Raw genomic sequence first — 12,059 nt, forward strand, 5'->3', positions numbered from 1 at the left:
ATTTATACCGACGAAGATTGGTAAGTGATGAGGATCTCTTTTTAGTTAGTTTTTTGTTAAGACGAGATCGTGACACACAGTAGGTTCATAACAGCACTAATGTAAAAGAGCCTGCTTGCTAAAGCAATTAGGATTGAGTGACAAATGAATGTTTTAGTTTTAACCTACAAAAGCATTATGTTTCCCAACAAATTCCACTATCAACTAATCTTTAATGTTCAAAAAATTTGATGACTTGACTTAGTTTAAGTAACGACGACGGAGACGGCAACGAAACAGAGAAAATTAGCAAAACACCATGTTTGCACGTGCATTACTTTTTTGTAGCGGAACCTCCACTGCTGTAGAAAGGTGAAGCCCATCGATGCAAAAAAAATTGGGTTTGAGCCTCCCGTACAGGGTCTGGGGAAAGGAAAAGGAGTCCCAGATATGCAGCTTTCGTTCGTCGTTGCGAAAAATTTAATTAATTAGTTTACAGTGAACCGTTACATCGAATCGTGTCCTTGCTCACGTTTCAGGAACAATCTAGTCAGACTGGTCAAAAATTTGGCAGGTGAATTCAAAATGAAAAACTTATGTAGCATCTTGAAATTTGTTTACCGACAACTAAAGCTTTGCATAGTTTTAACTGTATATTTTTTCCTTTTCTTCTACTGCCGCAACAAAATGAAATACAGCCAGCTGGTATCAAGATTCGTCTTGTATTCAAAGCTGTTTGGCCCTGGAAATTAGATAGAAAGTTTAGCCATGCCAATGTCAGTGTTGAATGTTAATTCCCTTTCTTGTATTTTCGTTATGAACTACGTGGTTTTTAATCCGCTAGCAATTACTTAACCAGATGCAACATGTCAAACAAATGTTTTACTCTTCACTTCTGTTTTCAATTTATTAAACTTGTCATTTACCGTTTAATAACAACTGGAAATTATAATCAACACACAAGGGAAGGTCTGTTGAAAAATAAAGTAGCAACTAAAACTTTCATTATAGAAACATCATACCTCTCTAATCGTTTTGAAACTCACTAAACATTTTGTACACATTTGAGCAGCTTTCTTTTGTTTTTAGGGTTAACTTATCTGATTTGAATGCACCAGCCGTTAAAGTGGTTTCGTCAAAGAAAACAGGAAATAGTAAGACAGAATTTAGTCATCCTGTTTGCACCTTTTTTTCCATAAGTCAACAGACACATCAAACTAAGTAATACAGGAAGAATACGTCACCTGCTGACTAGGTTAATACTAGTAATAGTTGACACTACAGCTGCCCTCGCTCTGTATATTGTCGGTCAATAGTATTCTTGTTCGTTGTGTAGCTCTTTGAAATATACAGATTCATCATGATGTTCACACATATTCCATACAATAGGTGAGATAAATACAGGAAACGCAAGGTTCCATGCACGTTTTCAGTTCGATTTACAGAGCTTTGATCAAAACATTCTTAGTTTCGAGAACAGTTTATTCTAAACCATAAGAAAAGACTTAATTAGAAGTTTAATTTTTCGCTATTTAGATTTCACTTTTTCATTTAGTTCATTTTATTTGCCGGAAAGTAAGCCTTAGAAATTAAAAGAACGTTTGATTATTCACGCTCGCGCATTCTAGTCTTATTTTAAACTTTATAGAGGAAGGACATCGGCGAGCAGGGAATAATCCAGCAAAGAATTTGATGGTCGGCGAATTTCTGTAATCGTCCACTGTTCTGCTGGTGATAAGCTAACCGTTGAATCATTCACTCTTCTTGCTTGTTTGGGCCTTCTGGACGAAATCACTGCGGGGGCAATAACAAATTTTACCTAAGTGACAACATACATGTATATAAAAATGGATACCACCTTCAAAAGCGGAATTTACTGGCATGAACATTGACCATTTTCAGTATCATGGTTTAGGAAATCTATCCTTAATATAAATTTGAAAAAGCATCTCTTGTCGGCCTCCTGCCTTCTCATCACATTTTTTTTTTCGCTATTGTCCAGCCGTTTTTTCGCTTTATTTATGGGTAGCAATATTAACTTACAACTTTTAAAACAAAAGTTGAAGGAAATCGAAGGATTACCATTTGCGAGCCTGGGTCTAGCCGTAGGTTTTTATTCATTCCCCATTTTTCAATCTGAATACATGCAGTAGTGATAAATGCTGCTCCGAAACCTTCAAGATGTAGATACAGTTTTATTATATAAACACCAATGAAATACCAAGTGAGCTTTCGCGCGAAAATTTGATATCTTCAGATGTGAAAATAACATGTTATCTTTACATGTGAAAATATCACCATTGCTATGGCTTCATAACAAACCGCACCTTTCGGAACAAAAAACTGTTGAAGTAAAATGGTTTGGCATTTCATTGGTCAGTTTATATAATAAATACAACATTACATGGTCGCTTGGAGATACGAAGTTTCTCTTCTCGTAGAGAAATTTCGCATCTCCGCTTACCCATGTAATATCCTCTATATATTGAACGTTGACTGTGCCTGGATATCACATAAAAATAGAGTATTTTCAAGACAAGTGACTGTTTAACAATTATTCCACGAGTGCGCGTTGGATCATAAGATGGTAGAAGTTGGCGAGTTGGCTATAATCATCTGATATCCAACAAGCGCAAGTGGAATAATTGTTTTTAGTATATACTAAAACAGTGGATAGTGTTTTTCGCGCGCTCTGATTGGCTACTCAATCAGTAAATATCCTGCACTATTCACTGATTCACCTCCAGTTGCTTTGAGCGAGCGACGCCAAACTCGCGTAAGTTGCGAGTAAAATGCCTTCCCGGCTTGCTGCCGTAAACAAACAAAGAAATTTCACAACTAATCAAGCAAGCTGTTTCCGAAATACACGAAGAAGGTGACGAAGTTCGGATTGGAAGTTTTAACAGGTAAAGCTTTGTCTTTTTGACACGAATTTATCGATAAAACCGGTGAAAAAGTTTTTTGTTTACAAACGCAAATTAAGTTTAAGTCTTGCTTACTTTATTTAGTTGAGTTGTTCATAAAGAAGCTTAAAACTAAATTTCATAATCTGTTTTTATAGAATGATTTTAAATACAAGAAAGAATTCACAACTCCTTTGAAGAAATTTCCCCGCAAGAGCTAAACAAATGCCTTCAAAAGTTTTAATTCTCGGCAAGAAAAAGCGACAGCCGCGACCGCCCGGTCATTACGCACCAAAATTGTAATCGTTGGCAACAGTATTTGAGTTAAAAATCGTCATTTTTGTGCTCAATTATCTCACTGTTTTAGTATATACTAAAACAATTATTCACCTCAGTGTCGGTGGCTAGTCGTGGATATTTACCTCACTGCTTCGCAGTTCGGTAAATATCCAGGGCTAGCCACCTCCACTTCGGTGAATAATTGTTATTTATCAAAAGTCAAGAATTCTTCCCGACTTTATTTTTAAACGCAACCGACTTTCAGCTGTTTTTAATTTTGAGCAGACGCGTACAGTTACCATATTTGGCTAGCTAAGTTAATCAGAGCAGAGCTCTAGGGTTGCATTATCCAATGATTCAGTTTTAAATAAAAATTAATATTTAAGAAAAATTTACACAGAAATTAGGCTCCCGTGCTTTTTTTTTCTTCTATTCTTATGGAATAGGTTGAGTTTGATCGTCCGAGTGAACGTAGTCCTAAATAGGACTGTTGTTGTTGACAGTGACTGACTCCTGGGTTCAAACCTTTCACAGTAACCTTTTGTTAAATATTACTAGTGTTTGGGTAACTAATGATTTGTAAGTTGAATAAAGTGCTTTAAAAAACACGGTTTCGAAATCTCCAAGATGTAAAATTAATACAACAATGTTTAATATTGAGAACGCCTGCAGATGACTTTGTAAATGAAATGTTGTGACTATAAATCGATATTAAAGAGAAATTTATAGAGAATTAAGGCTTTTTCCAGTTTTTCGTCTTTTCCCTTCTATTCTTATGGAGACGATCACGTGTGCTAGCATCCCAATGATTTCGGTTTCCGAGGCAAAGAATTAACAGAACCAGAACCGGACAAAAATCTCCGAGTTTACAGACTCGTATTCGCTTTCATTTAAGCTAAAACAATTTAATAAAGTGATTGATAGGTCTTCTGGGTGTAAGCATCAGTCACATGAAGTCATACTTAGTATTCAGTCATCTTACATTGGCTCAGCAGCGAATAAGACGTGCGCTTATCCCCTTTAATTTTGTTCACCCAACTTTTTCCCATCACATATCTTGGTAGTCAAAAAGCGTCTCGTTTTCTGTTCCCACGCTTTCACCGCGCCAGAGGATATCTCAGTGACACTCCACAGGGTCGGTGTCGGTCATCTGCTTTATTAAAAACTGATTTTTTTTAAAAGCAATTTCACAAAAGCCAGACCTTAAACCCTTAAGCAAAATCTCCCAATGTTTAGGCTTAGACGTGGATATACCCAGACTGTGTATCGACATTATTTCACTTAACTACTAGAAATACAATTTCACCGGAACTCAGCTGGAACAGTATACAAATTACAAAAGTCAATCCATTCATTAGCATAGCTTTCGTGCTCTTGTTGTGCAAAAGCAGCTGGCGTAAGAGTTCAGACAACGTCATAACAAGCTTTAATTTGTACGCGCCCAAAGAAATAGTTTTCCTCCATTACTCACTTATGTAACTGCAGCCGATATCCGAGTTCCCTGTAATTTAGACGGCTGCTCTTAAAAATTCTTTTGGTTCACATAATCTGGGATGGTTTCTGCTGTCCAGGGATGTGAGGTCTAAGAATACTGATGAGTTTTTACATGTAGGAATGTCTAGAGCTATAACTCATTTGCAGATGGCAGCCAACACTATAAAGACCTCTATAAATCGAAGATACCGTTTGGGTAACTCCGAGTTAAAAGATTAAAAAGGTTACTTTGACTGCTAAAAGTATGTAAAGGTTTTTTAGTATAGGCCAGATTTACAGTAATTTGGGGAAACGATATTGGGAACTTTTAAGCAAGTTACAAAAACAAGTTTGCACAATAAATGTTTGACTGTGAAAGGTTTGAACCCAGGAGTCATTTCAAAAGTAGGTTGAGTTTGATCGTCCGGGTGAACTTAGTCCTGAATAGGACTGTTGTTGTTGACAGTGACTGACGTTTCGGCAACCTGTGCGGTAGTCATCTTCAGAGTCAGGTGAAATTGTATTTCTAGTAGTTGAGCCAAATAATGTCGATTCACAGTCTGGGTATATCCACTTCTAAGCATAAACATTGGGAGATTTTCGCTTAAGGGTTTAAGGTCTGGTCTTTTACTCTGAAGGTGACTACCGCACAGGTTGTCGAAACGTCAGTCACAACAGTCCTATTCATGGGACTACGTTTACCCGGACGATCAAACTCAACCTACTTTTGAAATGTTTGACTGTTGTTGAGAAAGCTGTTCTTCTTTCTGAACGCATCTTTTTCTTCAAACTGTTCGCAAGGTTAAATCTATTTTCCTTTAATTTGTTTTAGTGCAAACCACACAAGGCCTATGAAGTGGAGGAAAAACGTAATGCTTTCAGGCATCTTAAGACCGCCTCTCTTTATACTGCTATTTCTTTTTCCACTAACATCCTCAAACGACGGATATAGAAATTATAAAGATGGCGATGTTATAGTTGGTGGTCTACTCAACATCCACTATTCTGGCACTAATGATCAATGTACTGAGTTTTCTACCGCAGGGCTGGGATACGCAGAGGCTACGATCTTCGCTATTGAGAAAATTAACAAGAATTCCACTATTTTACCGAACATGACTATCGGCTACGATTTAAGAGACTACTGTGAGAGCAATGCTCGAGCCATGAAAATAGCCTATGACTTCATGTGTGATGGCGATCCAGTACATATGCCTAACCAAAACATCAGCGCCTCCTCCGCAAGATATATCAAGGAAACCAAAACCAAGACCATCTCAGCGTTAGTTGGCCCTATCAATTCCGGCACCGCTGTGCTAGTAGGAAGTCTTCTTCAGGTTTCTGACATTCCCGCCATCAGCCCGACTGCAACAAGCGATGAGTTGAGTTCACAAATGTACAAAGACTTTTTCAGAACAGTTCCACCAGACAACTGGCAAGCAGAGGTCATGGCAGACATTATAGAGCTCTTTAACTGGACATACGTGGCGGCTATCGGGTTAGATGATTCTTATGGACATAACGGTATTTCGGCCCTGGAAAAAGTATCCTACAACCGGAAAACATTTTGCATTGCTTTTTCTGAGTACATTCCACGGCTAAGCTATAAGAATAAAACAGAGGAAATTGTTCTCAAGATTAAAAGGAGGTCTGAAATCGCAGTGATCATTCTTTGGCTTTCTGGCGGTTACGGAAGAGCATTTTTTGAAGAAGCAACTGCTCAAAATCTTGAAGAAAAGACTTGGATACTTAGCGACGCACTGGCCACGACGGGAGCATTATATCTCGATTCTCACTTCACAATGTTAAACGGCTCTTTGGGAATACTTCCACATGACTATTCTGTTCTCGAATTTGAAGAGCACCTTAAGACGATCACACCTTCCAAAAGCATTGAAAGAGGCGCACACTGGTGGGAAGAGTTCTGGAGATTGCATTTTAACTGTTCAGCCACAAACTCCGATGATTCTGGGCTCGCACTTTGCGAAGCAAATCTGACGGTACACCATGCGCTACAAAAGATACGCGACTCCTTCGTATCGTATCTCATTGACGCTGTTTATGCTATTGCACACGCCCTAGATAACATTTACCGCTGTTCTCGTACTATACATGGTGCTGATAAAAGAGGAAAGTGTCCTCCAGTCAAGCCGACTGTCAAAGGACGTGATCTGGAGAAATATCTCAGAAATATCAGTTTTGACGGTTTGACTGACAAGGTGCGATTTGACAAGTTTGGAGATCGTTTATCAGCTTCATACGACATCATAAACTATCAGCTTGACTCAACCACAGACGCAGCCCGCAAAAATATTCTGGTTGGTTATTGGAACAAAAACACCACGCCCAAACTCAATGTAGATTTGTCCAGGCTACGATGGAGAACTCCCTTCACCCCATTATCCTCCTGTTCATCGGAATGTTTACCTGGTACCAGAAGGGAGAAAACCGAGCCATGTTGCTGGGACTGTATCAAATGTCCACTGGGAACTGTCAGTAGAAAAGTCGGATCTATTAGCTGCACTAAGTGTGACCCAGAGACAAAGTCAAACGAGGGTCGCAGTAGGTGTGAAAAGCTACCAGTCATCAACATCACGCATTTAAATGTCTATGGAATCACCATAACAGTGGTGGCTTCACTCGGTTTTATTTTCATATTGTTCGTAGGAGGCACCTACATCAAGTTTTTCAACACCCCAGTCGTGAAGGCCTCTAACAGAGAAATCTCTTTTCTGTTGCTATTTGGTATCTCAGCTCTCTTTATTTTAGCCGTCCTCGAACTTTCTGAGCCAAGCCATTCGCTTTGCACCGCAACATTTTTCTGGCGCTATTTTGGTCTCAATCTTTGTATCACCGTGCTCTTTTTAAAAACTATGCGAATAGCAAGCGTTTTTGAGGTCGATAAAGTGGCGCAGTTGTTTACACCTTGTTACAAAACCCTAACAAGGCAGGGTATCTTTCTCTCAGGTATGAATTTAGCTTTCATTTGTTTATTGGCCCTGTGGATCTTTCTTGACCCCCCGAGGCGTGATAAAGTCATCCGTGTAGATGAGTACATCTTTCTTGTGTGCAAACCATTTGACACCAACGTCGGCCTTGCACTGTTCATCGCAGTCTGTGCTTACACGCTCATTGTGGCTTTCCTGTGTACGTATTACGCTTTCAAAGCAAGAGGAATTCCCGAGAACTTTAACGAGACAAAATACATAGGATTCTCTATGTATATTCTACTGTTGTCATCGCTGGCATATTACCCTGTGCTGTTTGCTTTTGAGAGCTGGTACGTGACAATTTTATCTTGTTCTACGACTTTAGTAACTTCGTTTGGTTTGTTGGGATGCATGTTCGGACCCAGAATCTACATTCTCTTTTTCCAATCCCAGCAAAACACCGTCGAAAGCGTCAGATCGCAAGTGATGGATTTCTCCTTTAGAAATGTAACGGCAACCAGAGTTTTGCCTAGACAAATTAATGAAGGAGTACCTAACGCTGCACTGAATACCGAAAATTAAAAACGCTGGATTGCAGTTCGCCCACCAGCCATTCTTTTGACCAGTAACATGGAAAAATACTTTAAACTTTTCAATCTGTACCTGCCTTAATCATTAAATACACTAGACTTCTTTACCTTGTATGTTTTGTGTTCCTGTACTCAAAAATAAAGAAGTTGGAGGCTTATGGCTTTGGAAGTGGATCTCTCAATTTGATGCGATCGTTTTTCGAAAACAGACGAAACAGGGTAAAACTGGGTGAAATTATATGCATTTGGAAACCTATGAAACGTGGATGTCCGCAAGGATCATCCTTTGGGCCCTTACTCTGGAGCATGTTCCAGAATGATTTATCCTTGCATGTCGAGAATGGAAACATAACCACGTACGCGGATGACCATCAATTGCATGTGAAGGGAACAAATCACGAAGTAGTTAGACAGCAACTGAAAACAAGCAGCAAGCAAGCTCTGACATGGTATTCAAGTAACGTTTTATCAGCTAACCCAGAGATATTTTAGTTCCTGAATATCAACTCAAGAAAAACTGATGGAGATACGACTGATGCAGTGCTAAGCCTGGATGGCCCACCCATTAACAAATCAGAGGACATTAATCTACTAGGAGTCCACATCGACGACGACCTTGATTAAAAGAAGCATATAAGTCAGCTGTACTAGACTAGCCAAAAAGTCGGGATACTATCTGGTTTAAGACATTTAATACCATCTAAGGTTAAGCTGTTGCTCTATGAAGCTTTTATTTTGCCCAACCTTACATATTGCCACCTAATATGACATTTTTGTAAGTCGTCAGACAAAAGGAAGGTGGAACGAATAAAAGAACGGGCGTTGAGTCGAGCCATATATAGATCCCACTGGGATACGTATGAAGAACTCTTAGAGAGGGCTAACCTTCCCACGTTGTATAATACACTTCAAGACATCGTAGTATTGATGTATAAAGTCAAGTATGGTTCGATCATATATATGGGTCCCTCCTTATGGTCTAAACTAAACAAAGAGAAGCTTCTAGCTAGCTTAGCCACTTTTAGGAACAAAATTAGAAAACTGAGCTTTTTGGGGTATATTTCCGATAATAGAAACTGTTATAAACTCTGAAGTGAATAGACAACAATTTAAGTATCACAGTATTGTAGTTGTCTACTTTCCATTGTATTTTATTGAACGAACAGATTTTATTGTAAATACTCAGTTTTAATATTTTCTTTTAATAGTTAATATCCCCAATTAGTCCCTTTGGGCTAAATACTCTGACACTTGAATAAAGGTTCTTATCCTATCTCATCTTATCTAGTGTGTTTAACACGCTTCTTTACCTCATTGATGACGTAGTCTGATACTGTAAGCGGCCTCTAAAGAACTCTATCGCTAACCCGGAGTTAGCACGATTTAAGTCAATTGCATTATTCCGCCAATCGAAACGAGCTAGTCTAAATTAATTGTGATGATGTGACATTTTGAGCTCTTGGCCTGTTCGAAAGTAGCGTCTTTGCTACCCTTTCCATAGCCTCGAGTTCGACAAATTCCGAATACTTGAATTGGGAGACGAATAAATGAACGGATTAAGGAACATGACCTACACAAACAGCTTTTACCAACTCAAACCTCAACCATTCTGGAACACCCTTTTTACGACCATGTATCATGCTTAGATTGCATTTTTTTCTTCCTTAATAGAAAGTTAAGTATTTGTCCAAATGTCCAAAATAAATTTTTATATTCCTAAAATTATGTATGTTTGCCCTGGATATTTCCTTATTTAAATAATACCGATAACACTTTTGACGCCTAGGTAGGACCGTTCAATGATTCGCCGATTTCCAGGTTTCATTGACAGAAATGCTCCATCTTGGGATAGGTTTCTTTTGATACATCTGTCTTCGGCTGACTTCCAGTTGGCGTTTATTTGTAACATGCATTTCCTGGATGACAAAAGGAAGCGTTCGTTGCATACCTAAAATGAAACGTTCGGTTAATTATGCCAAGAAAAGGGGAAAAATCCTTATCAGTCCAATGTGACATTCTGCGCGAAAGACATGATGAAGCAGACTTTAAGACCGTACTAATGATGAGTGAGCAAAAGTAATGTATTTCACTGTGGTTTAACTTCATTGTAGATTTTTCCGGCACGAAATATAAGTGCATTTTCAAAACAAGAACACCAACATGATTTACATTTTATATCTGGCGTCAACATTGATCTCATAATTCTGCAGGATGGTGTAGATTGGGGCAAGATCGTGTAGAATGGTACAAAATGGCGCAGGGTGGTGCAGGATAGAGCAGATTGCCGCAGGATTACACAGGATGGAGTATGGTGTTGCAGATTGGATCAGGATAGTTCAGGATGGTGCAAGTTAGTAAAGGTTGATACAGGTTGGTGAAAGTTGGTGCAGGTTGGTTCGGATTGCTGCAGGAAAGTGCAGGTAGGTGCAAGTAAGTGCAGGATGGTGAAAGTTGGTGCACGATGGTGCACTAGGGCTCAGGATGGTGCAAGTTAGTGTTGGTTGGTGGAGGTTGGTGAAGGTTGGTGCCAGATGGTGCCGATTAAAGCAGGGTGGTGCAGGTCGCTGCATTTTTCTGCAGGTTAGTTCATGATGGCGCAGATCAGTGCAGGATGGTGCATGATGTTGCAGGTTGGGTCAGGATAGTGTAGGATGGTGCAGGGGGGTGAAGGTTGCTAAAAGTTGGTGCAGCATGGGCCAGGATGGAGCCGTCTGGTGCAGGATGGTGCAGACTGGCACAGAATGCTACAAGCCGGTACAGAATGATACAAGTTGGTGCTGGATGATGCAGATTGGTGCAGAATGCTGCATGACTGTGAAGGATGGTAATAGTTAGTGCAGGATGGTGCAGATTGGTACATGTTGGTGCAGGATGTTGAACAAAGGTGCAAGTTAGTACATATTGGTCAAGGTTGGGGCAGGATGGTGCACGTTGATGCAGACTACCGCAAGATGGTGCAGGTAGGTACAGGTATGTGCAGGATGGAGCAGATTGGTGCAGGATAGTGCAGAATCGTGCAGGATGGTAAAGGATTGTGCAGACTAGTGCAAAATTGTGCAAGCTGGAGCAGGTTGATGCAAGCTAATGCAGGTTGGTGAAGGTTGGTGCAGGATGCCGCAGACAGGTGCAGGATGCTGCAGTTTGGAACCAATTGCTTCAGTATGCTGCACGTTGGTTCAGGTTAGTGCAGGATGGTGCAGATAAATATGAGATGTTGTTGTTGTTACATGGATAGAAATACACATCATCTTCGTCCGTCATTTTGAATTTCTTTAAAAAACCGTGATCTGCCCCAGAGGGAGGAATCTGGCTCCTTTTTCACAACAAATTCATAACTTGTCTGCTAAAAATTGTGAAACATGGAAGCAAGGCAAATTTAAACGCTAAAAGCTGCTCCGATAACTCAGAATTGGCAAAGAACAAGAAATTGCTCAGAATGCAAAAAGTTGCTCCAAGCGAGCAAATTTAGTGCAGCTTGGTGTAGTTTGTACACATCACTACAGCAGCTGCAAATGTACCAAATGCAACTGCACCAAACTAAACCAACTACAGCAACTCTACCAACAACACCAAACTGAACCCAGCTACAGCAATTACACCACATTAAAGCGACTACACTAACTACAGAAACTACATTAAACTACACCAACTACGCCTAACAACACCATTTACGCTTAAATACAACGACTACACCAAACTAGACCAATTAGAGAAAACTACACCAAATACACAAATTACAGCAACTACTTTTTTCTACACCAAACTACTGCAACTACAGGAATTATACCAACGACATCAAACTACACCAACGACAGTAACCACAAAAACTACAAAAAACTTTAGCAACTACACCTATCTACATCAACTACCTTGACAGAAACTACCTGGAGACGAATTCTTCTATA

General features: G+C 39.6%; 1 protein-coding gene across 1 annotated transcript; it reads left to right on the forward strand.

The window, feature by feature from the left end:
- Window positions 1–5,506: 5,506 nt before the first annotated feature.
- On the forward strand, window positions 5,507–8,146 carry LOC140925580 (extracellular calcium-sensing receptor-like). The gene has a single exon (XM_073375504.1). It carries the CDS (start codon window positions 5,507–5,509, stop codon window positions 8,144–8,146), a length of 2,640 nt encoding a protein of 879 aa, XP_073231605.1.
- Window positions 8,147–12,059: the final 3,913 nt, after the last annotated feature.

Source organism: Porites lutea, chromosome 2 (assembly GCF_958299795.1).
Source record: "Porites lutea chromosome 2, jaPorLute2.1, whole genome shotgun sequence".
Taxonomy (NCBI): domain Eukaryota; kingdom Metazoa; phylum Cnidaria; class Anthozoa; order Scleractinia; family Poritidae; genus Porites; species Porites lutea.